This window comes from Protopterus annectens, chromosome 5.part0 (assembly GCF_019279795.1).
Source record: "Protopterus annectens isolate FY-2018-M chromosome 5.part0, PAN1.0, whole genome shotgun sequence".
NCBI lineage: Eukaryota > Metazoa > Chordata > Ceratodontiformes > Protopteridae > Protopterus > Protopterus annectens.
In genome coordinates, this window is record NC_056735.1 from 5,745,164 (window position 1) to 5,772,624 (window position 27,461).

Consider the following 27,461-nt stretch of genomic DNA (forward strand, 5'->3'; position numbering starts at 1 on the left):
TGGTGACAGTGAGGACAGGCTGCACAGCAAGGGGTACCAGTGCTGGCAAAGCCAGTCTGGAGCTATAACAATTGTCCTTGGTTTTTCCTCCTTTATTTTGAGCAATACCCTGGGGATGAGAGCTAGTGGAGGAAAGGCATATACCGATAGACTGATCCAGGTTAAGGACAGGGCATCCACTTTCCAAGCCATGCAGTCATGCTCCCTGGTGCAAAATTTGCTGAGCTGATGGTTGGTGTGGGAGGCAAAGAGGTCGACCTTCGGGGTGCCCCATTTCAGAGTTATTACAGTAAAAGTTCTTATGTTGAGCTGCCACTAGTGTGGGTCCAGAAGATTTCTGCTTAATTGATCTGCCAGAGAGTTAAGAGAACCTGGTAGGAATTGTGCTAACAGGTGCAGATGCATGGCAAAGACTGTGTGCCAAAGGGTCATGGCCAGCCTGCACAGAGGGTAGGAGTGAGTCCCTCCCTGCTTGTTGATATACCACATCACAGTGGTGTTGTCTGTTTTGAAAAGGAGAGCCCCTGGGGAGAGAAGGGGTTTGAAAGCTATCAAGGCATGCTAGACAGTCATCATCTCTTTTTAGCTGATGTGCAGAGGGATTTGCTCTCGGCTCCATTGGCCCTGTATGCACCTAATGTCCAGGTGTGCACCCCAAGCATAATCTAATGCATCTGTGGTGAGGGTCTGGGTGGCGGAGGGTGGTGAGGAAGGTAGTCCCTTGTGGTTGGAGCATGCTGTTGCCCACCAAAGAAAATATTTTCTGAGGCAAGGAACTATAGGAAGGAACTTAAATCACCCTTAACATCCACATCCCACCCCCACCCCCCAGTAAAGAAACCACCATAAAAAAACTTCTCCAAAGCCAACTTCATGCTACTCGAGTCAGAAGTGACAAACTTCATGACATGAAAGTTCAACTGCTGAATCCTACACTAAGGCACTGTACGAGCACATCCACTCATGCATGAATCGTGCCATCCCAAATAGAACCAAAATGCTCTCATCCAAAAAAAGGAAGCCAATCTGGTGGTCCCCTGCCATAAACAAACTTTACAACAAAAGGAAGAAACTTTTGCAGAAAAGAGGAAAATCCCAAGATGCAAAAAACTCCCTTACTAGCCTCAGTAAGAAACTGAGATGCCTCATAAAATCCTCCAAAGCTAGTTACGAAAATAAAATTGCCAAAGATTCCAAAGACAACCACAAAGCATTCTATAACTATGTCAAGAATCTAAATGGCAATGCTCAGATCTGCTCTGAACTAAAACAGAATGGCATTAAATATACTGATCCGAAGGATAATGCCAATATCCTGGCAGATCGATTCAGTGCCAACTTCACCCCACTCTCACCCCCTAAATGGCCCATCTCAATACCGGAAGATTGCCAAATTCCAGTAATAACGGCCACACAGGTACAAAACGCACTCTCTAAAGCCAAGAATGCAGCATCCATGGGACCAGATGACATCCCGGGCTGTGTACTACATGAACTACAATATGAACTGGCACCTCACCTAAGTGTCATGTTTAATCATAGCCTCACCTCAGGTTTCGTGCCCACTGAGTGGCGCAGAGCTACAGTTATCCCAATCCACAAGAGGGGATCCACCTTGGATCCCGGAAACTACCGTCCCATCAGTCTGACAAGCCTTATCTGCAAGGCCATGGAGCGTATTATCATGGAACTTATAAACAAAGACATTGGCAACCTTCAAACACTGGACCCCACCCAGTTTGGGTTTGTGAAGGGCCGATCTTGTCTCCTGAACCTGACTGACTTCTTTGAATCAGTCTCCAGAGCCATGGACAAGGGTAAGGTGGTCCACAGAGCCTATCTAGACATTGCCAAGGCCTTTGACACCATCCCACACTCTGGAATCATAGATAAACTTACTAAGTTGGGCATTAATCCCTATGTCACCCAATGGGTTGCTAAATGGCTTACTGATGGAACCCACACTGTAAAAGTAGCCGACTCCAAATCCAGCTCCAGACAAGTGACAAGTGGAGTACCTCAGGGTTCAGGCGTGGGGCCGCTCTTGTTTGGCATCTACTTCTCTGAAGTACAGGTCAACACTAAGGGACTCTGGCTAACAAAGTTTGCAGATGACTGCAAACTGGGAGCCATTATCGAATCCCCAAATGATGTGGATACTCTACAAAAGGGCCTTACAGAAACAGATGCTTGGTGCCAGAGCCATGGGCTCAAGCTCAATGCCAAGAAATGTATTGTTATCCCCTTTGGGAAAAAACATGTATCCATGAATTACCATATAGGTGGCAGTACACTAAACACAGAAAGTGTGATAAGAAACTTAGGGACACAGGTGGACAGTGGTCTCACCTTCGATAACCACATTGCCACAACAGTCAGGAAATCCTTCTATGTGGCACACCTCATCACGAAGGGCTTTTCATCCAGAAAAAAGGAGGTCATTGTCCCACTGTACTCATCCCTCATTAGACCCATTATTGAATACAACGCCCCATTTGGTATGTACCTCTCAATACATCTGCAACAACTAGAAAAGCCTCAGAAATACCTCACTAAAAGAATCACAGGCCTAAAGCAGATGCCCTACGCTGACCGCCTTAAAAAACTCCAGCTATACTCTGTCGCATATCATCTACTCAGAGGCTATCTCTGCTTAACATACAAGGCCATGTCAAACCCAGAGCTGTTGGACATGCTACACTTAAAGAAATCCCAATCCCTCAGAGCTACACGCTCCAGGGATCTAAACCTTGTCATCACAATAAACAAAACATGCTGGAGGGACAGGTTCCTGACCCAGAGAGTCCCCAGACTCTGGAATAGATTGCCCATACATGTCAAGCAGAGCGCCTCTTTGGACCTCTTCAACAGGAACCTTGATGATTGGATGGGAGAAAGGAAATTCACCCCAGGGATCACGTCAGTCGCCCTGCTAGACAGGGGTCCAGGAAAGTAAATAATGTGGGAAGAAATAGCCAGGGAATTGTTATGGCTAGGCTTGTATAGGCCCTAGGGCTGATAGCCTAGTACCAACCTATGAACCTATAGGTATACGAGTCTCCTGGTCTTGAGAGTGTTGACACCAAAGGCTTTTTAGGTACCACTGAAGTTTCCTCATATGCAGTCTGGCATATGGAATGAGTAGTATGCAAGATGCCATGAACCCCAGAGCTTGCAGGATCTTCATTGCAGATAACTGGGGCCTGGTGGCTAGTTGAGAGAAGTAGGCTGTCAGGAAAATGTGTTTTTCTGGTGTAAGGAATGCCATCTGGGATGCTGCGTCCTGGCTTGCTCCCAGGAAGATAATCCTTTGGGTGGGCACCTGTTTGGATTTCTTTTCATCGATTGTGTACCCCAGGGAGGTTAGTAGGGCCTTTACAAAGGCCAGGTGGTTGAGCAGCTTTTCCTGGCTGGCTGCCTGAATAAGGCAGTCGTGTAAGTATGGGTAAATCTGGATATTCCTTTGTCTGCAAAAGGCAATGGCCACAGCCAGACATTTTGTGAAAACTCTTGGAGCAGTAGATAAGCCAAAGGTAAGCTCAGAGAACTGAAAGTGTTGAGATCCTGCCTGAAACGGAAATATTTCCTGCATGATTCCCTGATAGGAATGTGGAGGTAGGCCTCTTTTTGATCTAGGGTGGCTAGCCAAGCATCCTTGGAGAGCATGGGTAGCAGCTGCTGGAGGGTGAGCATTTTGAATTTTGGGATCACCAGGAAGGTGTTTAGAATGGATAGCTCAGGGATGGGCCACCAGGTGCCCTCTTTTCTTGGCACCAGAAAAAGTCTGGAGTAGAAACCTTGGCCTATCTGTTCTGCATGAACGTGCTATACTGCTCTCATAGAAAGCAGGGAAAGAATTTGCTTTTGAGCCTCTGCCCGCTGGTTTGGAGGTACATCTGGGAACCCTTTTGGGGTTGGAAGGGTGCGGAAGGAAAATTTGTATCCCTGAGAAATTATGTTGAGAAACCAGTGGTCGTTGGTAATGGTGACCCAGGTGCTTGCGTAAAAGGAGAGTTTTCCTTCTAGGGGTAAGTGAAGGTGGGCAGAGGGAGTGGGTGGGGGAGGTGAGTCATTGTGAGTTCTTACCTTAAGGGGGTGGTTTAGAACTCCCTGGTTTTGAAGTGGAGGTAATCCACTGCTTAGATCTCTGCATTCCCTGTGGCTGCTGTCTGGGGCTTCTGGTTCCCTGGGGCCTGGGCTGGACTGGCTTAGTGGAGCAGGAAAGGACTAGTGCTTGGTGGGACAATGCCTGCTGGACCTGTAGGAAATCCTTAACTGTCTGCATAGATTTTAATTTTTCTTCCATCTTTTTTAAGACCTCTTCTGCCTTAGTGCCAAATAAGTTGTCTTTGTGCAAGGGGCATCCAATAATTTAGATTTGACATGGTCTGGAAGGGGTTGTTCCTTAAGCCATGCATGCCTTCTAATGACAGATCCAGTGACTGCTGCCCTGCAAGAAGCTTCTAGGGCTTCAAAACCACAGTGCAGGGTGTGTGTTTAGTTACTTGAATTGCAGAATACATTAACTCTTGTAACTCTTTAGATTTTGCACAAGCAGGAAAGGAAGACATTTTTTGTTTGAGGAGTTCCAGGGTATGTTGCTGAAATTTTAGCATATGGAACTGACAATTTTGTGCCCTGATAGCAAGAGTAGCTGAGGTGTACACTTTTTTAAGCCCATCTGTCTACTGCTCGGGAATCCCTATCTGAGGGGGTGGGATTCTTAGCAAAGGTTGCTTTAGGCCCTTGAGAAATTACCTCAGTGTCAGCAATAGGATTTTTAAAAAGAAATCTGTGCGAGTCAGGGACTCTATAATACCTGTCTGGTTTTCTGGGTGCAGGAGGGAGGGTGTCTGGAGGCAAGCTGGATTCCAGGAAAACATCCTCCACAACATCCAAGACTGGAGGGATGGCCAAGGGTCTGTGCTGTGGAAGATCTAAGAATTCCCCGAGTCTCTTTTTAGACTGAGGGTAGGTCTTGACTCTCCCATTGGAAATGCTCCCTTAAGGTATGAAGGGTTTCCCCAACGGAAAAATCCTCTGGGGGAGAGGCTGAAGGGATAGAATCCTCTGCATCGGAATCCTCATAAGTAAAGAGGGCTTGCATGCCTTCATATTCAGATGCATCAGAGTCATCTGACACTTGTTTCAGACAAAACTACAGGGGGCAGATCTCTTTTCCTTTTGGAGGGGGTAGCTTGTCTTCCCCTGATCAGTATGATAAGGTCTTCCACCATTTTAAGCATTTGAGAATGAGGCAAGGAAGCAGGTGCCTGAGACTGGGTCGTCAGTTTCTTGGGTGCGGTTCGTACCCTGGACCTAAGAAACTCAGTCGTTTTTGTAAGAACAGTAGTCACGAAGAAGAAGTCGGTTTGTGTTGAAAATCGGTAGTGCGAAGGACTTCCTTGGAAGCCAGTGCCTGCTCAGCAGTTCTGGACCCTTCCAAGGTAGAGACAACCTCATGATCCTTAGTCGAAGAAAAGTTTTGCGGCATACCGGACTTCGAAACGGTCTCGGTACCGGCCTGCGAATCCACAGAAACAGGCATCAGTGGCTGTGAAAGCACCTCACTGAGGACCGGAGAACTGACTACTTGCTTAACGGAAGCATCATCGGTAGGTTTGGACCTGTGCGGTCTGGCTCTGTCTTTATCTTTATGTTTTTTTTTGAAGATCTGCTGTCAAATGGCTTAAAGCCATATCGGAATTCGAGGACTGTAAGCGAAAATATCTAGCTATAATAAGGGTCTGATGACGGATAGTTCTGGCACTGAACAAAGCACAGAAGTGACAACGGGGGACGTCATGGTCTGGGCTTAAACAAGTGACGCACTAAGAATGAAAGTCTCGGTGTGGTATTTGCTTTCCACAGGCGAGACAATTACTTTTTCTGGCATCAGTTAGTGCAAGAAAAAAGGATCCCCAACGGGGTACTTAGCTTTAGAAGACTTCAACTTCAATTTGATAGACGAAACTCAGGTAGCAGTCTACCAGCACTCGTGCGAACTGCTTCTGCGTCAGGCTCCATAGCAAGAAAGACTGATGTAATGGAGTCAGCTGCCTTACTCTATACTACTGACGACCTGATGTCAGTCCTGAAGCGACAGCAACCGACGCAAAAACACTAAGCCTCTGGTATTCGAGCCGGATGAGGGCTACCCTGGCAGGGATAACCCAAATGTGATGACTGCAACAGTGAAACATGAACATCAGTGGTTTTCTGAGCAGCATTTCTTATTTGCCCTTTACCCCATTGTGCAATCTTGGAGTTGGTATTTATAACTGGGGGGACACCCTCATGTGGGGGTGCAGGGCTACACGATTCACTCTAAAATGATGCTTGCTCTTTTAAATGTTTATTTCATGATACATTCACATAAGCACACTTACATACATACATACATTGTGTGTGTGTGTTCGCACACACACACATATATATATATATATATATATATATATACACACACACACACACACACACACACACACACACATATACACACATGCACACAGAGCAACACATCCACACACATATAGGCTTAGAAACAAGGGCAGAAGTGTGTTTGTATGTGGGGGGGGAGCTGATAAACTGAGTTGGTCTAGCGTCTTTCTCTACTGTTATTCACAATGCATGTAAAGTAGTTAGCAAATAAAGTAAGAAGTGAAATCTTTCAAGGGTATGTATGGAAGAAAAGACAACGATGAACAATGCTGTTTGTGGACATGACTGCACTAAAAAAAAAAAAGAAAGATGTATTTGACAAATCCACAGCAAGATATCCTTATGTTGTTCAATATTTTGGGACGGTTCCAATGTTTTAAATTATTAAGTAAATACAGATAAAACAAAACCCAGATCTGTAAACACCAAGTGTCCTCATACAAATTAGCACAGCAATTTCTATACATTTGAGAACATGCAAAATGAACTACCTACAAGTATGGCTTAGAAAGACCTATTAACAGCAGCAGAAGATATACTGAAAGAAATTAAGCAGAAAATAATCCAAAATATGAGAGAATGAAAGTTTCTGAATACAGATCTGGATAGATACAGGTAGTGAAAATGTTCTTATTCTCCTTTATTCTATATATTGGTCAAGCATATTTATATTAAATGAATAATAAGCAATAAGTAAGAAGCTGAATAACTTTGGCTGGGAAGGAATAGGCATAGAGTTAAGAGAGATAACATAATCCTACAGCTTCTACAAGGAGGTATGGGGTTACCCAATTTAAAGGGATGCATTATGGCTACACAGTTAAGGAGTATAAATTAAAATGGAAGGCAATAATGATGAGGCACGGATGGACTACCAGAGAGAGAGTGAGGTATTGTCTTAGTGGGACGCAGGTGTTGTGGAACAACATTATCCAGGTGGATTATTATGTATACAATGTGGCAGAGCACTGAAAAATAAACTAGTGAGGGGATGGAATAAGGAGATTTTGCTAACAAGTTTCCCAAATAAATTGAGATTAGGTAAGAAACATCAATAAGTAAATGGAAGAAGCTAGCCAAGCTTGCCCCTAACCCTACACATTATTTACTAAAGCCAACTTTCCCCAACAAGTACCATTAAGAAAGACAAAAAGAACATTAAATTGATACCTTTATGCAACCCTAACTCTAACCCTAACACATGAACACTTGCTCACTACCCACTATAACAAAATTTTTCTCAGAACCACCATCTTTTCAGCCATGTGTTTTCATGCAGGCTCCTACCCATCTACACTATAAAGCTTGAATTCAGCCAAATGTGATTAACTCAAATGTGTAGTCAACCACGTGTGCTGCCGCTCAATTTCTGTCAGTCACTTGGTGTCACACATTTGTGTTTCTAAACAAATGAACTGCAACCACACATACGTGTGTGTGTGTGTGTGTGTGTGTGTGTGTGTGTGTGTGTGTGTGTGTGTGTGTGTATCACACAATACACAACTAACAAATTAAGGAGGTGAGTTTTGTTGAGTCTCGGAGCATCTAGACTGATTCAACAAAACCCATCTCAACAAACCTTGGGGACAGGTTTTAACATGGATCCAGAGAGGGGAAGGGGACACAAGTGCTGCTCTCCCCACTCGTAGTACTCTCTGAACTGGGGTTTGATGAAATGAGCTTGACAGCCCAAGCTTTGATCAACCTAAGCTCACTGAAGCTCATACATAGTTATACAAACACACACACACAAGTACTTTCTGTACACTAGGGCAGAAAGAGCATTGTGATCAACAGATCAGCACTCACATTATCACAAAATCAGATCATGTATCACACAAAGGCTCATTATGGCTGGTCACATGACAAAATGGCAGTTCCTAAACTTTATTTTGTATATCAGAATGTTTAATATTTTATGTCAAAAGCATTTTGGAACGCAATATATATTTAAAGGTAAGTTAAATGCAGATTTTTTTTATACTGGGGTTAAGACCTATCTCACTTAGTAGGAAGTATATTAGGCATAAAGAGACAAGCACATGAAAAAGGAAGAAATATAAGAGTTCTAACAAATATGTTTTCGTAGGTTCATAGGAAAGTACTAGACTAGATGTCCTTGTGGGCCATTTTAGGCCTGCCCAGTTTTCCTTTTTACTCTCGAATTAACCTAGCCCATTTGGTTAGAGACTGTCCTCACTCATCCTATGATCAATAACTATATATTACCCCCAATGAGAATACCTGTGATCACACCAAAGATAATTTGAGGGGACCCATGCATAGGGTAAAGCATTTAGTAGTAGTACAAGGGCAGTCCTGGGGTAAATCTTCTGTTTCACATCCATATAGCCAAGTTATGCTTGAATAAGGCTAGAAATGAACTTTGTTTTATGTGGACTGGGAGTCTGTTCCAGAGCAGCAGTATCCTCTGCGAGATGTAACTCTATCTCCAAACTGTTCTGCTGATGTTTAACAGTGAGTATTTCTGATGCCACTGAACTTGATGATGTGGAGTAAAATTCAACAGTACTGGGTTGGAGGATGCCTTCTATGCCAGGCATAGGTCACCTCTTAGCTGTCAGTAGGATATACATCATAGAAGCAGGGATATGGGTCAGTCCATGTAGGACATGTTATTTAGGCCATGTATATTTTTAGCAAGGTACCTCTGTGGGCGTTCCAGTTGTTTTGCGCATCTGGACAGATACAAACCAAAAGTGGCATTATGTTCAACAAATGGCCTAATAAGAGCTGAGTAAAGGGGGATAATAACAGCCCTAGAGCTAGATACAATCCTCTGGTTAAGAAGATGTGCAATATAAGAATGGACATGTTGGTCACAAGTTAGGTCACTGTCCACATAAGTTCCCAAATCCTGAATAACTGGGTTAACCTCTTAGAGGTGTACTGTTAATGTAGTAGTAGTTTCCTGGGATAGATGACTTCCCACAGGATACAATCATGCATTGCTTAGCATTTAGTTTCATTCCACAATTTTGGCACCAGTTACTTATTTGAGACAAACCTTCCTGCAGGATGGCTAAGTCATCTGGGGATTCAATGACTGCTCCTAGCTTGCAGTCATCTGCAAATGTTGTCAGTCAGAATCCTTTGGTATTGGCTTTTACTTCAGAAAGTAGATGCCAAACAGGAGAGGTCCCAGCACAGAACCTGGGGGACTCAACTGATGACTGTTCTGTTTCTGGAGGTAGCTTTTCCTATTATAATTTCCTGCTTCCTATTTGTAAGTTAGTTGGCAATCCAGTGTGTGACATAAGAGTTTATTACCAATTTATTTAGCTTTTCTACTATGCCTGATTGGGGAATTGTGTCAAAAGCTTTGGCAAAGTCGAGGTATGCAGTTGTGTACAGTTTTGCCTTCGTCCATTATTTTAGTGGACTTTTCTAAAAAAAAAAAAAAAAAAAAAAACAAACCACCAGGTTGCACATTTGCAAGAAAAGTGAACAAGTACATTACACATACAACATAAATCTACAGCATAACTTACCACATTCTTGATGACATCATCTTTACCATCATGCTTCTGTACTTTCAGGAGATGATAGCAGAAGTCCAAAATGTCAAATCGGCGCTGCTGTCCTAGAAGTACAATAATCATGCAGCCAGCCCAGTGTAATCCATCTCCAAAACACTGCCTAAAATATTAAAAATATTACAGTATGTAATTTAGAAAACAATACTTTCAATTACTCTTTTAAGAAATGAAAATTGTGTGTTGTATTTAGGATGTGTTTGAAAATGCCTGGAATATTTAGTCCAACATATATGCTTCCAGGATCGAGAAAAAGAGATAAAGCTAAACATTTTGAAAAGGTTGTTGCCAAGTTAAGATACAGTAACTTTGCTTTAATTTTCTTCAGGGCTTCCTTTACTGACAATTTCATAACAAAACTGACACAAATTAGAAAACATCCTTTCATTCTTTCATTCTTTAATGTAATGTACAGAAGAGGGGGAAAAACAATAAATCAAGTAACATAAAATGAAAGTTATGTACTTATCATAAAGCTAGATCTGTATTGTCGTCTGTTCATCTCCGCTATTAGGTACATTAGAACCAAACGGATTTGTAGCCGGGAACTTTTAGACTTTTCGGTACAAAGCTCAGGCTCCTCACCTCTACCCAATGTTCCACTCCACCTTCACACACCCTCAGACTGAGTTTGACCACCTACATGAAAAACATTCTTACCTGAATTAAACAACAGGGGTACCTGAATTAAATACAAGGCTCCCAGACTGTAAACAAGACAAGGATCCAGACAGGTCCGATACAGTCAATCACGAGACAAATAAGTGACAATTTGGTAGGGGAGAATGGTGGAAGAGAAGGTTGAGATGGATGGGCAACAATATGGATCTAACATTATAGTAATCCGATGTCTTTTCCATCTGCCTCAACTATTGGGACAGAATCCCCAGCTACTAAAAACTCGAGGAGGTACCACAGAAAGATATTTTGGAGAATGGTGGAGACAAATGAAACATAAGATGTAAACTGGAGGTCCGGCTTGCAAAGGGGAGAAGTTGTTATGAACAGTAGACCAAATATCTGTAAGCACAAATGTCGTCAATAGGCACTCTAACAAAGAAAGCTGTACAAACTGCAACTGCTCTAGTAAAATGAGCTTTAGGTTTGTGAGGTAAAGGCAGTTTCTAGGCTTTGTAAACAAGCAGACACCTGAATATAGTGTGACCTTGGAAACACTATATCCCGATTTACCTTTGAAAAAAAGAAAGAGTAATCAGTTTTCCTGAAATCCTTGGTGCAACGTAAACAAAATCACATCTGGTGATGAATATCTAAAAACGTAAGGTACATTCTCCTTTTTTCAAAAAGTTAAGAAAGAAAAATGGCAAATTAATGGCCTGGAGTGAAACAGTAATATTGCAGGATTGTATAGGATCTCTGAAAAGTGGCTGAAGGAGGAAAGCTGCTTGTAAAAAGGCCTTAGATAACTTTAACAAAACAACAGGAGTATGATTATCTACCAGATGAAAATTGGAAATAGCTGCTAGTTGAACCTTAACAGTGGGAAAACTTGCCCCTTCTTGAAATAAAGTTGCCAAAAAATCCAAAATATAAAATAAGGGAGCTGAGAAATGGTTAATACCTTTTCCACTTATTTCTATAGACATTTCTGGTAGCTGTTTTTAGGGAGGAATCCAGAATATTGGCCATCACCAGAAGTGGGGAAAAACAAGCAATCGGTTTTAGGGCTTTGATGTCCTGGTGAGGCAGGCCAGACAGGTAAGCGACCAGATCTTGAAGGGATTCCAGCAACCAGGGAGGGTGTGTATCAGATGAAGCCATAGAAAAGGGAACAATATCTGTAAAGGCAAAAAGGGGGGTGATGAAAATCACTTTTGCCTTGCACCAGATTATTTTCTGAAAGAACTAAAAAAAAAAACCCAGGGACCAAGTGTAGATCAGAGCATCCCTCGGTGACTCTCCTTGGGAGATCAGGGCAAAGTAGCTACTGCACTTGGTGTTGAGAGAGGTAGCAAAAAGATCACAGCAAGCCTGGCTTCTAGTGGCAGAAGATCTCAGTAGCCAATAACTGATTGACAGAATACTCTTGAGGAAGAATGGACCAGTTAATTTTGTTCGCTAACACACTGGACTTCTCCGGTATATACACTGCCATAAGAAAACTATGGGAAGACATCACCCACTTCCACACCCTCATGACTTTTGACAACAGCAATGATTGGGTTCTCCCTTCTTTGCTGATGTGGCAGACTTACAGAAACACTGTCTCATCTGCACTGCAATAAGACTTACTGAGGAGGGAGTCCTGAAGGTCCTGCAATACTAGGAAGATTGCTCTTATTTTCAGGACATTGATATGAAGCTTGGCCTCTGACAATGTCTATGTGCATTGGGCAGTCTTCCCTTCAGAATGCTCTCACCACAGGAGGAAAGCATTAGTGGTAACCTTTGCCATGGGGGACAAACAATGAAGGGATGACTGACATACAGGAATCAGTAGGTTGATTAACTACCAGAGAATATGCTGCCAGAAAATTCTCATTAGGCTGATTAGAAACAGCAAGGGTTGATATAGCAAGGTCCACTGGACTGAGAAGGTCCACTGCACTACCTCTTGTTAAACCTGGCATGAGGGACCAGAGGTAAGGAGGCTGTCATTAAACTTAAGTGAAAAGTAGACTTTGCTGGGGACTTGGATGAGATAGAACTTTGAAAGCCTGCTGATGCAGGGTAAAGATGTTCAAATCCAGGAATTTGGCAATTTGAGAGAAGGTATCCAGGCAGAATACTACAAAAATTCATCTGGACCAGAGTTAACTTGGATTTCTCCATGCTGATCGGGATTCTTAGGTGGGGGAAATAACTGGAGTAAGCAGTCCCTTGCTCAAACATGCAGATCACTCTTGGAAGTGGTTAAGAGCCAGCTGTAGTGTGGTATGGGAACACCCAGAACCCTTGCAGCCAGAGATGTGCTGCAACTACTTCCATGCATTTGCTGAAAACCCAGAAGGTTGTGGTGAAACCAAAAGGCAGTGCCCTGAACTGAAAGTGACCGGCTCCCAGATGAAGTCAGAGGAACATCCTGGGCTGCCTCATTATTTTGATGTGGCAGGAGGAGTCCTGCTGGTACACACTGCACATCCAGGCATCCTTCCTCAAGAGAGGCAAAATGGACTGAAAGATAACCACCCAGCATTCTGCCTGCCTTATGAACTGGTTTAGTTGAATTAAGTCCAGAATCGTCCTGAGGTCAAAACAAAAAAGAATCTTCAGAAGACTTTGGGCCCTAGCTGGTCTGGTGGGACCTCCTGGGTGACTCATTTCTCTAGTAGCTTTAAGATTTCCAAGGCTGCTACTTCCTGAGATTGGTGGAATAGAGAGAAGTTTTCTTTGCTTGTTTTGAGGTTGGAAAACAAATGGAATAATATAGCCTGCGGTTATGATTCTCTGCACCCAAGGGTCATGTATGATAACTAACCATGCCTGGGGATGCACAGACAAATACCTCCCAAATGCCTCCAGAGTGCAGCAGTCAGGCAACTTTTCAGGAGCGCTGGAAGGGTTTGTTGGCAAAAGGTCCTTGAAACCCCTGGTTCTATGGACCACCTCTGTCAAGAGAGGCAACATCCTGTGAAATTGTTTCCACCCTCTCCCCTGAGGTAGGGGGGGTCTGTCTACTGAAGTATCATTAGCAAAGCCGGGGACTTGTGACACCACAGTTCCTTTCCACTTTTTTGGTTCCAGGAGATGGTCTGTAGGGGAAGATACCCAAGGTAAACAGGGTTTAGTTATCTTGCTCAGGTCTAATGAGATTTTCTTTGACTTTGGGCCCAAACAGAGTGGAATCTTCATAAGGGGCTTTCATAAAGGACACCTTGAAATTTTCAGCAATATCACAGAGATGCATCCAAGCATGATGATGTAGAGCAATGCCAGTGCCTGCTGCTCTGAAGTGCCATAAGCCGCATTTGATTAAGGGCCAATGCACACATTAGATATGGACTGAAGGGTTGCCAGCTTTGGGTCCATGGTCTTGCGGGACTTTGCAAACAAGGCAACCGAGAGGGACTTGGACAGTTCCTTAACCAAGTCTCTCTGAAATCTGGTTAAGTGAGTTGAATAGTTCAGTTCACATAACACAAACATCACTGAGGCATAAGTTCACTTTCTGAAGCAGTCCAAAGCCCTAGACTACATATTAGGAGATGGGCAGCCAAGCACTCATCAGATAGCTCCTTCGTGACCACTGCAATCACGATGGTATCTATAGTGGGAGCTTTGCTCCACTGAGATCTCTCTCTCTCAGTGAAATCAATACTTTAATAAGTTTTCATGGTATAGGACTCCACTATGTACAGCTCCTTCCATGCCCACTGCAACACCAGATCAATGCGTTTGCCAGCTGGAGAGACCACCCAAGAAGTAGGTGGGAGGATACTTCAATGTACCATCCCACTCAACATCATAAAAATTAATTTATGTCTCAAAAGGCGTTGTCTTAATGGGGATGATGAGGAAACCTCAGCCTTCTCGCAATCAGTATCTTCAGTGAGGGAATCTTGAGGGGTTCAGATGCCTCCTATTGCAAGAATGTTTCCTATATCCCTCCATGGTCGGGGGCTCCAGGGCTGTTGGCTCAGAAGTTGAAGGATAACTTGCCTCATGAGTTTCCTCGATGCCCAAGTGAGCTGACTGTTCTTGTAGAACAGGGTGAAGTCCAGGGGGGACCATCAAAGCCAGAGGGAACAGTGGAGCTGAGTAAGACTGGGAGACTTCTCTACACCTAGAGAAAACCTTTTCCAAGGTACAGAAGCCCAAAGTTGATACTGTACCAAAATAAGGGAACCCAAGGATGTAAATAGCCTGAAAGAGGTTCCCCCTCTCAATGAGACAAGATCCAACTCTACTTCAAGGCTGACACAGAGGTTAAGCTGTCCACAGCTAATGTAGGGTAAGGGCGGCTAGGAGATTTTCTAAAAGTCTTTGAGTCAACCTGGACTCCTGCGCACCGATCCTGGCTTCTCAACTGTGACAGCCCTCGAGATCTGACACTGTAGTCGAGTGGGTAAAAAACAGTGTCAGACTCAAAGCCAACCAAGCTATCAGCTCTAACAAAGTCATCCCGTGGGTAACATTCAGCCTCAGAACCACTGAATCTCAAGGTCAGACTGCAGGAGGAGAAACTAGAAGTGGGGAGGTCAGGGCTGGACAGGGTTGGAAAGTGCAAGGAAGACCCCCCGCTGGATCTGGGTCCTCAGAAACTCTCATCATCCTGTCAACATTAGCTTCCAAAAAGACTCCTCAATAACCATATGGACCCAAAGGAAGCCGCTCATGGGGCCCTGAAAGATCTATGGGAAAGATCTCTGAAGGAAAGGTGATCAGAGCATGGGCCAGCCAGCTCCAAAGGGCATCTTGGAGGAGTGGGAGAACAGATCCTGATCAGTTGCAAAAGGGGAAACAGATCTAACAGTCTAGGAATTTTTAGCAGATAGGCCAGAAGCTCCCAAAGGGTTGGGATATCTCTTCCCGGGTTTTTCCTTCTCTTTCTCCCATTCCTTTTGCTTTTCTCTCTTTGTCCTTCTCCTTAGCCATTTTTGACTTGTCCCTCAAATTCTTGCTGAATGGGAAGCCAGAACCAGATGGACCTCATTCTCCTGCTGTGGCAGGGAGACTAACACTAACTTAGTACACTGAATAAAGGGGCCACTAGGCCCAAAGGAGAAACAGGAGGAACAATCCTCATTGAGCTGGGCTGTCCCAGGCAGTAGAAGCACTGAAAATGAAGATCCTGAGGCAGAATTCTGTGCTCACACACAGTAAACTTTTTTGAATCCTGAAGCCTTGCCAAACATTTAGAGATGCTCCAAAACACTTACTGTCAAAAAGTAATCAAACAATGAAAAACCCAGCACAGAAGCAGCAAAACACATGCTAGTCCCACTTGAATCCTAAGCAGGAAAAACCTAATCAAAATATTAACAGACTAAAGATCCAAACAGTCACTAATAAGAACAGGAAAAAACAAGTCTAATCACACAACATATATAGTGTGGGTGTGTTTTTTTTTTTTTTTTGAGCAGAGGGAAGGGAAGACATACTAAGAAAACTACAACTAGGCACTATGAGTGAAGTACTATTAATACACTATAAGCAAAGAAGCAAACTTACCTTTACTGAATTACTGAAAAAACTTAACTGACCATATCTGAGTCTTACAAACAGTAAACGAAATCTGGGGATTTGTGAAGATGGACAGGAATTTTGGGTAGAAAGGAGGAGCCCAACCTTGGATCCAAGAGTTTAAACATTGCCTGCTTCGGAAATGGTCATATCTGAAAACAACTGAATAAGACGGGGAAAGACATAAAAATGAAATAATACAACTATAGGGGAAGCACAGCACTGTAAAGTGGCAAATGGACTGAAGAGTGAAAAACTACTCAAAGTCAAGAATACAGAGACCATGTCATTTTCTTCTTTTACTGCAGAAGGCTTCTGACATTCAGTTCAAGAATGCACTCAGAAACAGACCACATAAGCCAGAGTATGCACTTTTTAAAACAAGTTATGTATTTTATGCAAAGAGGTGTTGTAGAATGTAAATACTGGCAAATGTTCATTATGATTTATGGTTAACTATTTTGGATGGTATGCAATTTTTATTTTTACATTATTTTGTTATTTCAGGGCTTCTTTTTCAATATTGAAAAAGTATACTACCCAGAAACATGAACTGTCGGACAGCTGGGGTTGCTGCACTTGTTAGGGGAGGGAACCACATTCTGGAGTCTGGAAGTTAATGACTACATTCGTGATTCAGTCCTAATCCCTGAGTGGCTACAAAATCTTTTGGAAGTATCTGAGGAAACAGAAAATTAACTCAAAAACATAACTCTTTTAAGAAAAATGAAAAAATCACCAGATTCACGTGGGGTTAATGCTCTTAGTATATAGCACAATACGATAATGTAAAAAACACCAACCAAGAGCAATACAATGAAGAGCATACAGTCCAATTCAGATCAAGATATCACCAGCAACAATAAGCACATCCAGTAATGATATCCAAGCAGTTTATGGAGTAAAAATTTTAATACGAGTGCACATGTAGGACAGTGGTTAGCGCTTTCGCATAATGCTTCATCAGACCAGTTTAACTGTTATTACAACAAGATTTAAATATTGGACTTGGCGGGAAAACATTCAAAGATCCACTGTTTTTAAAGAAACAACATCCGCTTAAAAAACTCATCAATACTAAAACGTACATTAATACTAAAAATTTTAAAAACGTTGCATATATGTATGTACACAAATCAATACTAGAGCATAACTGCTCAAGTATAACAACACCATCAGCGGTGGATCGTTTTGCGGATTGTTTGCGACATGATGTGAACCCTCTTGAAGCGTTCGAATGTGATGATCGTTTACATGTAGAAGGAACCGATGAACATTATGATAGAGAGAGCTTGCGTTTGGCCATGGAACAACTTGAAGCGGACTTATTCAAGCTAAAAAGGTTACAAATTCAAAGGCAACATTTTGATGTTTGCCTTCAAAGGAAATTAGTTCCAAGGGGCCTTAGGGTCCTGAAAATGCCGACGACGGCTGGTCTATACCCTGAGCTTCTTTTCGAATGGCAGCAACTGAATTTGGAGGTAAGCCTCAACTATATGAGGTTAATGAATAAGTTTTTTATACCAATTGAAGAGACTTTGAGGTTAGAAGTACAACAACAAAAGGCTTCTATTTTTTCACAGTTTCCAGCTTCGGCTGTTAATGACTGCTGCCATATTTTAATTGATAATGTGACTCAATATGAAAAAAGGCTCTATAACCAGAAAAGAACTAAATTACAACGGGACTCCATGGATTTTAAAATGGGCAATATTTTCACTTGGCCCAGAGTGAACAATGGTACAAAAGTTATTACACAACATCGAGAGCCTGTCTCCAATGTTACCAATAGTGTTGTTAACGATGGGTTTGTTTCTTTATTAAAACCTGCATCAATTGTTAGTGAGCAGGTATTGAATAACTCAGCTGTAGACCAAGTAGCTGACAAGTGTGATTTGAGTCAAACTGAGAGAGTGTCAGCTACGTCCCCAGATAGATTTGAGGTACAAAGTGATGTACAGACTAATAATGATATAATGGATGCTCATGTGATTTGCCCGACTGTTGCATTGTCGGGTACAAGTTCAGTTGCGACTAATGCAGAGGGCCCTACTGTTAGGAAGAAAGTGGGAGCAGCCAGAGGATTTACAATGAACCCAGTAGAGAGAGCTACTACTATATCCTCAGATGGCAACAACCCTGCAATTAGGGTGTTTGATGCGAAACACCCTTTCCCCATCAGGTCACTTTCGAGGGAAGGGAGGAACCGTTCAATGAGCAGAGGGCGGCAGAAGAGGAAATTTTCCCCGGACCACCCTCAAACATTGAACCTCAAGAAAATGTGGGGATCAAGGAACAGGGACTAGTTTTTAACCTGTCGTCTCATGATTTGACACCCATAGAGATGGATGTACTCTCGAAGGGATTGTCCTTCATTCCTACTAGTTTTAGTAGTTTAGAAGAAACGTTGAGAGACTTTAAACTATATATTCGTAATTTGTGTTTAGCACTAGAGTTTAAAGGCTTCAGTTATAGTGGGGCGATTAGGAAACCTAGTGTCTATATGCCACACATTCCTCCTTTAATTGCAGCGTATAGCAAGCTCATCGAAGATGATCTATATAATATGAGATATATAGGACGAGAGAAGCATTATAAGAAGTTTTTCAACTTGAATGCCTGTCAGACAACAGCACTTAATTTACGCCGCAATCCAAATATTATAGTGAGACCTGTAGATAAGGGTGGGGGCATGGTGGTATTGGACGTAGATAGATATAATAGTGATATGTTGGACATGTTGGGTGACCAACAGTTTTATGTATCCATCTCCATGGAACAGGTGATTGGTATTAGCGGAAGGGTGCATAGCATGTTAGTAGATCTTTTGATGAGTGATATAATTGATGAACAGTTGTTTGAATTTTTACAAGTAATACATCCATTGACACCAGTTATTCAAGGCCTACCTAAGATCCACAAAGATCCAATTAATCCCCCTTATAGGCCAATAGTAGCTGGGCGAGGATGGTCTACGGAACCACTCTCCATATACGTAGAACACAAGTTGAGGGGCATTGTTAATTGCAACCAGTACATCCTACGAGACACTAAACAGTTTTTGTTAGATTTGTATACATTCTTGGGTCCGAGTTTCACGGACGTTAAGATATATATTTGTCACGATGGACGTCCAGTCACTATTTACAATGATACCCAATCTAGCAGGGCTTGAGATGGTGGACACTTACTTGAAGAGAGAGTCTGGCTTTGATGGTAAGGAGATTGATTTGCTTATGACATTATTAGAAACCATATTGGAGTCTAATGTGTTTTGTTTTGGAAGGAATTTGTTTCTCCAAAAGGATGGCGTAGCTATGGGCACTTCTTGTGCCAATAGCTACGCCAACTTAGTTATGGCCGAATGGGAGTACAGGCATATGTTTACTAGTAATTTATATTATAGGAACGTATCCTTCTACAGGCGTTTTGTGGACGACCTGTTTTTTCTGTGGAGTGGCACTGTGGACGAACTAGAACAGTTCGTCCAACTAATGAATGATACCACCAGCTTTCTGAAATTCACCCATGAGTCATCTGATACCAGGATATCTTTCTTGGACATTTTTGTAGAGAGATTGGAAGGGGGTATTATTAATACTGGATTGTACAGGAAAACATGTTACAGGAATTCCTTTCTACATCGACATAGCATGCACCCAGGCCACATTTATAAGAACATAGTGAAAGGCCAGGCAATGCGAGTATCCAGGTATAATCCTAGCGATGCTTGTTTTTCTGCAGAGCTAGGTAGCCTTGAATCAATGTTGAGAGAGAGAGGATACACTGATAGAGATCTATCCACAGGCATGTTGGATATAGACAATCTAAGGAATGGTAGAGCTGCACCCTATTTCTCGGCTAGATCAGCAGATCTGGGTAATAACAACCAGGGAGGTGGCACTGGCCCAAGAGGAGTTGCTTGTCCTGTATATTATACCAGGGATGTAGGGAGTATTAAAGACGTCATTAGTAAACACTGGCATGTTTTATCAGTTGACCCAGCTATTAAAGATGTAATCGGAGATAGACCCAGATTTGTTTATAAGAATAAAATGAACCTTAAAAGTTTGTTGTGTTATCCCAAGGCTCAGTCACACAGCGATATGGGTGTAGTAGAACACACGGTACCTTGTGCACATTGTAATTTTTGTACCTATATAGACTCTAGTCCAATTTTTACTCATCCCAGTGGGTTTGGTCAATTTAAAGTAAGAGCCGGCGGTAATTGCATGTCCACTAATGTGGTATACTTGGCAACGTGCACCTTATGCTCCGCATTCTATGTTGGCAAGACCAACAGGTGTCTTCGAGATAGGATGCGTGAGCATATGTATCACATTAGGAAGGGTACCCTCCATAATGCTTTGGCGAAACACATTGTAGAGGTTGGCACAGACCATACATTTAGATTTAGGATAGTCGAGAAGTTATATGACTCATTTAGGAAGGGGGATCTGTCTAACCTAACGGAATCCAAGGAAAGTGATTGGATCATTAAGCTTAGGTCTGACAAGCCCCCAGGGTTGAATGGGAGAGTGCCAGTTAAGCCTTATTTGAAAATGAGGAGGCTTAAGATATAGTTTATATATATTTTTTAATATATTTTAAATAAAGAAAGATCCTTTAGATGATTTATGTTGAATATTAAATGTCTTATATGTATGGTTGTTTGAATAATTATTGTGCATATTTATATATACCCTTTATTATAATACATGAGTTAATATTTTAATTAAATGTGCATATACTAGAATATATATGATTTTATTGCAAGACATACAAATATTTGAGGTATATCTGAAACATATTTAATTGTGTTTTAAATGTTTAATGAACTTAGATTAGTCTACGTTCTGATGGTATAAATGTATGGCGTAAAATGTAGTATGTTGAAACATATTTAATGGTGCTCCAAATTTTGAATGAACTTAGATTAGTCTACGTTCTGATGTCACTAATATATGGTGTTGTTATACTTGAGCAGTTATGCTCTAGTATTGATTTGTGTACATACATATATGCAACGTTTTTAAAATTTTTAGTATTAACGTACGTTTTAGTATTGATGAGTTTTTAAGCGGATGTTGTTTCTTTAAAAACAGTGGATCTTTGAATGTTTTCCCGCCAAGTCCAATATTTAAATCTTGTTGTAATAACAGTTAAACTGGTCTGATGAAGCATTATGCGAAAGCGCTAACCACTGTCCTACATGTGCACTCGTATTAAATTTTTTACTCCATAAACTGCTTGGATATCGTTACTGGATGTGCTTATTGTTGCTGGTGATATCTTGATCTGAATTGGACTGTATGCTCTTCATTGTATTGCTCTTGGTTGGTGTTTTTTACATAACTCTTTTAAGAGACATTTTCCAAAGGAAGGATGACACTTACTATGAACATCTTTAACATAGTGCTTCACAAAGTGGTGCAAGCCTAAATAACTATTCAGACACCAGCATAAGGGCACAGCAGGAATTTCAAATAGATTGCCCAGAATTCAAGAAAAAATACATAAAACGTACTACACTACAAAATCTTGAAAATCAATGAGATACTAGCAGACCGTATAATAACTGACAGAAGAACAGAAACAACTGAAGAAGTTATAAACAAGAACTCAGATGAAATGGCTGTCCTGCAGAATGGATGCAATGGCAGAGTTAGAAACAAAGCAGGAAGAAATTTTGGACAAAATGACACAGCTTGAAGATCATGGTATGGGAGAAAATCTTGGACTGACTACTGTTCCAAGAGGCTGGGAGACACAATTTAGGTGTCATAAGAAACTAGACTAGTAATGGTTTATACAAACAGAAGAGAAAACTAACAAACCTGACCAAAGTTTGCATTAGAAGAAATACCTCCAGGAACCACTGAAGTGTACAAAGTTATTAACTTTATTAATAAAGAACAAACTTTAATTGATTAAGTCTTACTTAAAGTCATCAGAAAATTAGAGATTAATCAAAACCAGCAAGTACTTTGCTACAGAAGCTTTGAAAAATGAAGTAAACAGCAGTTATTCCAAAATAAATGACTTTTTGAATGATTTAACGTTACAGAAACTAATTACTAAAACCAAATACAAGTTTCTTTATGTTCAGTTTCCTAAGATATCAGCTAGTTTTGGTATTTCAAAAGTCCACACAGATACCATCAATCCACCGCAGAGACCCATACTGTCAGCAGCTGGCTCCATCAAAGAACCTTTTGCACAATTATAGACTATAACATAAAAAATGTCTTTGCTAACTCAAAACTTGTGTTAACAAATCAACAATTTGACAGTGACATCTGGTTGATCATAGTGGATGTGGTGGATTTATTTACATTAGTCTCACATTTGATTGGACTTGACTGGTTTGAGTCAGCTTTGATAGATTATAAGCAACTGCCCGACAGGGAAGTCCGACTGAGAACTGACATTATGGATATAGTGTTAAGGAACAGTTACATCTATTGTGAAGAACAGTTTTTCAACTAAACTTCAGGTGTAGCAATGAGGGCATCATTGGCTATAATATATGTCAACACCGTACAGTATCACTGGGAAAGAATAGTTGTATAAAATCTTACCATAACCACAGATATCCTTCTCTTCTGTGTTGCAATATTCTTTACATTTGAGTTGTACTCTGCCCAACGACCCAACGTCCGGCCTGTATACAAAACTTTACTGCCACTGCATGTATGTGGGACGTCACATGAAGGCACTAATGTCGGCCATAAAAGAGACATCCGCATGTACAATCTTCAGAATAAGTTAGTAATAAGAAAATAAATCTAAAGGGAGCCTAAAAGGGAGTCATCATAAGAAAGAAAAAGTAGTAGGGTGAAGGTGGGTGGGACAGAATACTGCAACATAGAAGAGAAGGACATCTATGGTTATGGTAAGATTTTACACAACTATTCAATGTCCTTCTATTTAATGTTGCAGTATTCTTTACACATGGGAGAGTGCAAAAGCTCAAAGGGAACCCAGCGAGAAGGATGGAGCAGAGGAAGACAGAAAAAGAAGCATTCTATACAAATCCATGCAGAATTGCCCTGGCAAATCCTAACCTGGATCTGGAGATAATGTCTAACTTGTACTGCTTTGTAAAAGTATAAAGAGATGACCAGATGGCAGCTTCCCAAAATGGGGTGAGCATCTAGACCTTTGAAGAAAGCCCCTGAGGAGGCAACCAATCTGGTGGAATGGGCCTTAACAGAAGATAAGGATTACCCATGAAAATCACATCTAAACACAACAGCCTTAGAAATCCATGTAGAGATAGTTTGTTTGGAAACAGGTAAGCCAAGAGCCCTGGGATGAAAGGACACAAAAAGTTGATCAGACTTCCTAATAGACTTCGTTTGATCAAGGCAAAATCTGAGTTATCTATGCACGTCAAAGGAATGCAGAACCCTCTCACTAAGGGACTAAGGTGAAGGGAAGAAAAGGGAAGAAAATAAGCAACTGGACGGACTGATTAAGAGACAACTCATTAACCACTTCGTGCATGAAGGATGGATTAGTTCTCAAAGATACTCTGTCCTTGTGGAAAACCAAAAGGGGGGGGGGGTGAACCCATCAATACCTGAATTTCAGAGACCTTTCTAGCAGAGGTTAAGGCTACTAGAAGTACTGTTTTCCATATGCAAACCTTGAGAAACTGAGGCTGCTGGCTCAAAAGGGGCCTGAGTAAACTTCACTAACACAGTTAAAATCCTAGGGAGGAGGAACTGGCTTCCAGGGAGGTTTCATGTGTAGGACTCCTTTAAAGAAAGAGCTTAACTTCTAGCTTGGAAGCTAAGGGGGGAGTTAAAGGCAAGCAAGCACATAAGGCAGAACAGTGAACTTTGACTGAGAAATAGGAAAGACCACTGTTAAGCAACTCACGCAGGTAAGAAAGGACTAAAGGAATGTCCGCAGACAGAGGATCCTCTTTTTTGGAACCAGATAGAAAATCTTCTCCACTTGGAAATGTAAGATTTTCTAGTATTGGGTTTCATGGCCTCCTGCAAAATCTGAGACACGTCCTTAGAAAACAGGTGCCAGAAAGGGATCAAAAGTTGATCACCCACAAGGTCATTTGCAGAGTTGACACATATGGGGTTATCAAGGATCCCTTGTCCTGAGTGAGTAGGTCCACCTGGTGTGGTAACTTGCAGTGATGACCCTTGGCTAACTGCAGAAGAAGGGGGAACTAGTGCTATATTGGCCAAAAGGATGTCACTAGCAAGATTTTGGTGTTTTCTTGTAGATTTATTAAGCAGAACTTTATGAATTAGAGTAAGGAGGGAAGGGGGGATGCATAAAGAAACATCCCCTTCCATAAGGAGGACAGAGTGTCCACCTTCCAAGCCTGAGGGTGAGGGACCCTGGCACAAGAAAGAGGGAGTTGCCTGTACAGAAGGGAGGCAAAAAGGTCCATTTCTGGAGTACCCCAACAGTGAACTAGATCCAGGAACACATCTCTGTGAAGCATCTACTTGTGGTATTGTGTCATGGATCTGCTTAATGCGTCTGCCACTGAGTTCTGAGCAGAGGGGAGGTACACAGCATGCAGTGTCACTTTGTACTGGATAGCCAATTCCCAAGCTTTGATGGCTAGGCGACAAAGAAGCTAAGATTCTGTGCCCCTTGCTTGTTTATGTACCACAGGACAGTAGTATTGTCTGTAAGTAGCCTAAGCAGCCCTGGCAAGGATAAAGGATGAAAGGTCTGTAAGGCCAGAATCACAGCCCTCATCTCTCTGATGTTGATGTGCTCCCTCTGTTAAGAGGGGGACCAAAGACCCAGTATCTTCCTGGAAGCAAAGGTTGCTCCCCAACCTAAATCTAAGGCATCTGTAAAAAGCTGTTGAGATGGCTAAGGTACCTGAAGTGGTAGGCCAGGGTTTTGACTGTGTTGCTGCATCCAAAATGTGGCTCTGCTTTTAGGCAGGGAAGAGAAGGAATCAATTCATCTTAAGGATAAGCATGCTGGGACCAAACTGTTTTTATAAACCACTGGAACTTTCTCATGTATAATTTTGCAAATGGTAGCATGGGGATTGTGGAAACTATAAACCACAACAGTCTTAGAAACTCACTGGCCATGATGGAAGGAAGAGGCATAAGAGATTCCATGAATGCCACGAGACAGGGTGCTTTTTCTGAAGGGAAAAAAACATCAAGTCTGCCCGGAACATGCACCCCAAGAAGATAAGATCCTGACTTGGGATTAAGATTTGATTTTTTGAAATTTATTGAAAATCCTAGGCCCCGCAGAAAAGGAACAGCTAGGTCTAAGTGTTGACGTAATAGATCTGGACTGCTGGCAATAAAGAGCAGATCGTCCAAATAGGGGTAAGCTTGAAGCCTTTTCAACCTTAAGCAGGTAATGGCTGGGGCTAGGCACTTCGTGAATAGCCTTGGAGTAGTGGAAAGCCCAAAAGGCAATGCAGAAAACTGAAAGTGCAAAGAACCCACCGAGAAATGTTAAGAACATCCTGAACTGTGGGTAAATAGGGATATGCAGATAGGCATCCTTGAGATAGGATTGAGGGCGAACCAGGGAAAGACGAGATTGCAGAGATACCATCCTGAAGGAAGGCACTACCAAAAAAATGTTTAGAAGGGAAAGATCTAGGATACGCCTCCAAGGACGGTCTTTTCTTGGCACAAGAAACATCCTGGAGTAAAATCCTCTTCCCTGTTGGTCTGGAGGAACAGTCTGAATGGTGCCTTGGCTGGAAAGCTGAAGAAGCAACAGAGGAAACAGATGCAGTTGACTGGAGGGAGGCTGAGGTATCCCCTGAAAGGGAGGAAGAGTCTTCCAAGTCATAAAGTATGCTTTCTGGATGACTGGAATGACCCAGGAATCCCAAGTGATTTCCATCCAAGCTGAAAGGGAAAGAAAAAGGTTAAGAGATAAAGGAGTATGACTTGGAAGAGAAAGCTGACCTTCACAGAGTACTTTGCCTGGGCTGAAAGGGCTGCTGAGGAGAGGGAACAGAAGCAACAACCTTAGACTGTGGGGATCTCCTGGAAGACTTACACGGCCTAGTTCCATAAGGAGTAGAAGTGGAGGAGCAAGCAGGTTGTCATCTGTCCATGTATAAGTAATACTTAGACTATATATATATATATATATATATATATTTTTTTTTTATCATCTTATTTTGTGGACTGGCTTTATACAGGATTTTTCAAGATTCGATTCAAGGCATATGTGGAAACCATGATGACTTTTTTAAAGTTCACTAATATGATTGACCAACATGAGATCAACTATTTAGACAAAGATTAAACTTTGGGTGGTTAAACACACTATTTACAAAAAAAATGCCAAATATGAATTTGCATTACTCAAGTAACCACCCATAAAGACAGACATATTCTATTGTGAAGGGCCATTTCGTTTGACTTTCACATATTACTACTAGTGACAGTTTAATGAAGAGAGTTCTCTACTGTTGGCCAGGTTTGCAGACAGGGACTACCCTAAAAAGTTATTTAAGATGTTTATGCAGAAGTGACAAAAGGTACATCAATAAGATTTAAGGCAATCCTAGGTGACATGGATGTCAGGTTTATGCCTCCTAGAATGAAATTTAACTTTAATAATTCCTTCATAATGTCATTATTTCCTTGAATACAATACTATTAGGGGTATAGTGAACAAAAAGTGGAATTGTGCATTGGATGATGAGACAAATCTAGGACAGTGTGTCAACATTATTTTTAGTAGAAACAAAAATTTAAAAGAATGCTTTGAGACAAGAACTGAGATATCATGAGGTGGTTGAAAACTATTTAAGAAGAAATGTGGAGCATGTAAATGGTGCTTGTACATAAATGAGAGTCCAGAATGGACTTCAAAAATATAAAAAAAATAATATAAAAATAACTTGGGATAAAATAAAAATTTTTAGTTTCTTAGTTTTTTTATTCATCTTTTTGCAGCTTATTTGCTCACATAGGTTTGATCAACTATGTTGTTAAACATTTTTTTTATATTTATTTTGGCTTACTTTTTGCTTTTGCTCTTTCAACTGAACATCGCGTAGTCTTCATGTTCTGCTAGTCATAATGCGTGTTTGCCACATTATTTAGTTTGTTATTGTTAGTGACTGTCCCTTAAATTTTACCTTACATGGTCTCTGTCAGTTTATAATGGTCACATGACTCCACAGAGTTTGGAAGAAGGTTGGTTTTACTACATTTGTAACTTTCTGAAGAAGAATTTAACATAATAAAACAAAAGTACATAAAGTTTGCTTTTTTATTAATAAAGGTAGTAGCTTTGTATGCTTCAATGCCTCCTGGACGTCTTTCATCTAATACA

The 27,461-nt window shown here is 41.6% G+C and overlaps 1 protein-coding gene across 1 annotated transcript in view; it reads right to left on the bottom strand.

The window, feature by feature from the left end:
• The window catches only part of CYFIP1 (cytoplasmic FMR1 interacting protein 1), a 2,370,671-nt gene that overhangs the window by 129,739 nt on the left and 2,213,471 nt on the right, over positions 1–27,461 (bottom strand). Inside the window, exon 29 of the mRNA XM_044072062.1 lies at positions 9,954–10,101. Within this exon, the coding sequence (XP_043927997.1) occupies positions 9,954–10,101 (148 nt within the window). The remainder of the gene's footprint in view (positions 1–9,953; positions 10,102–27,461) is intronic.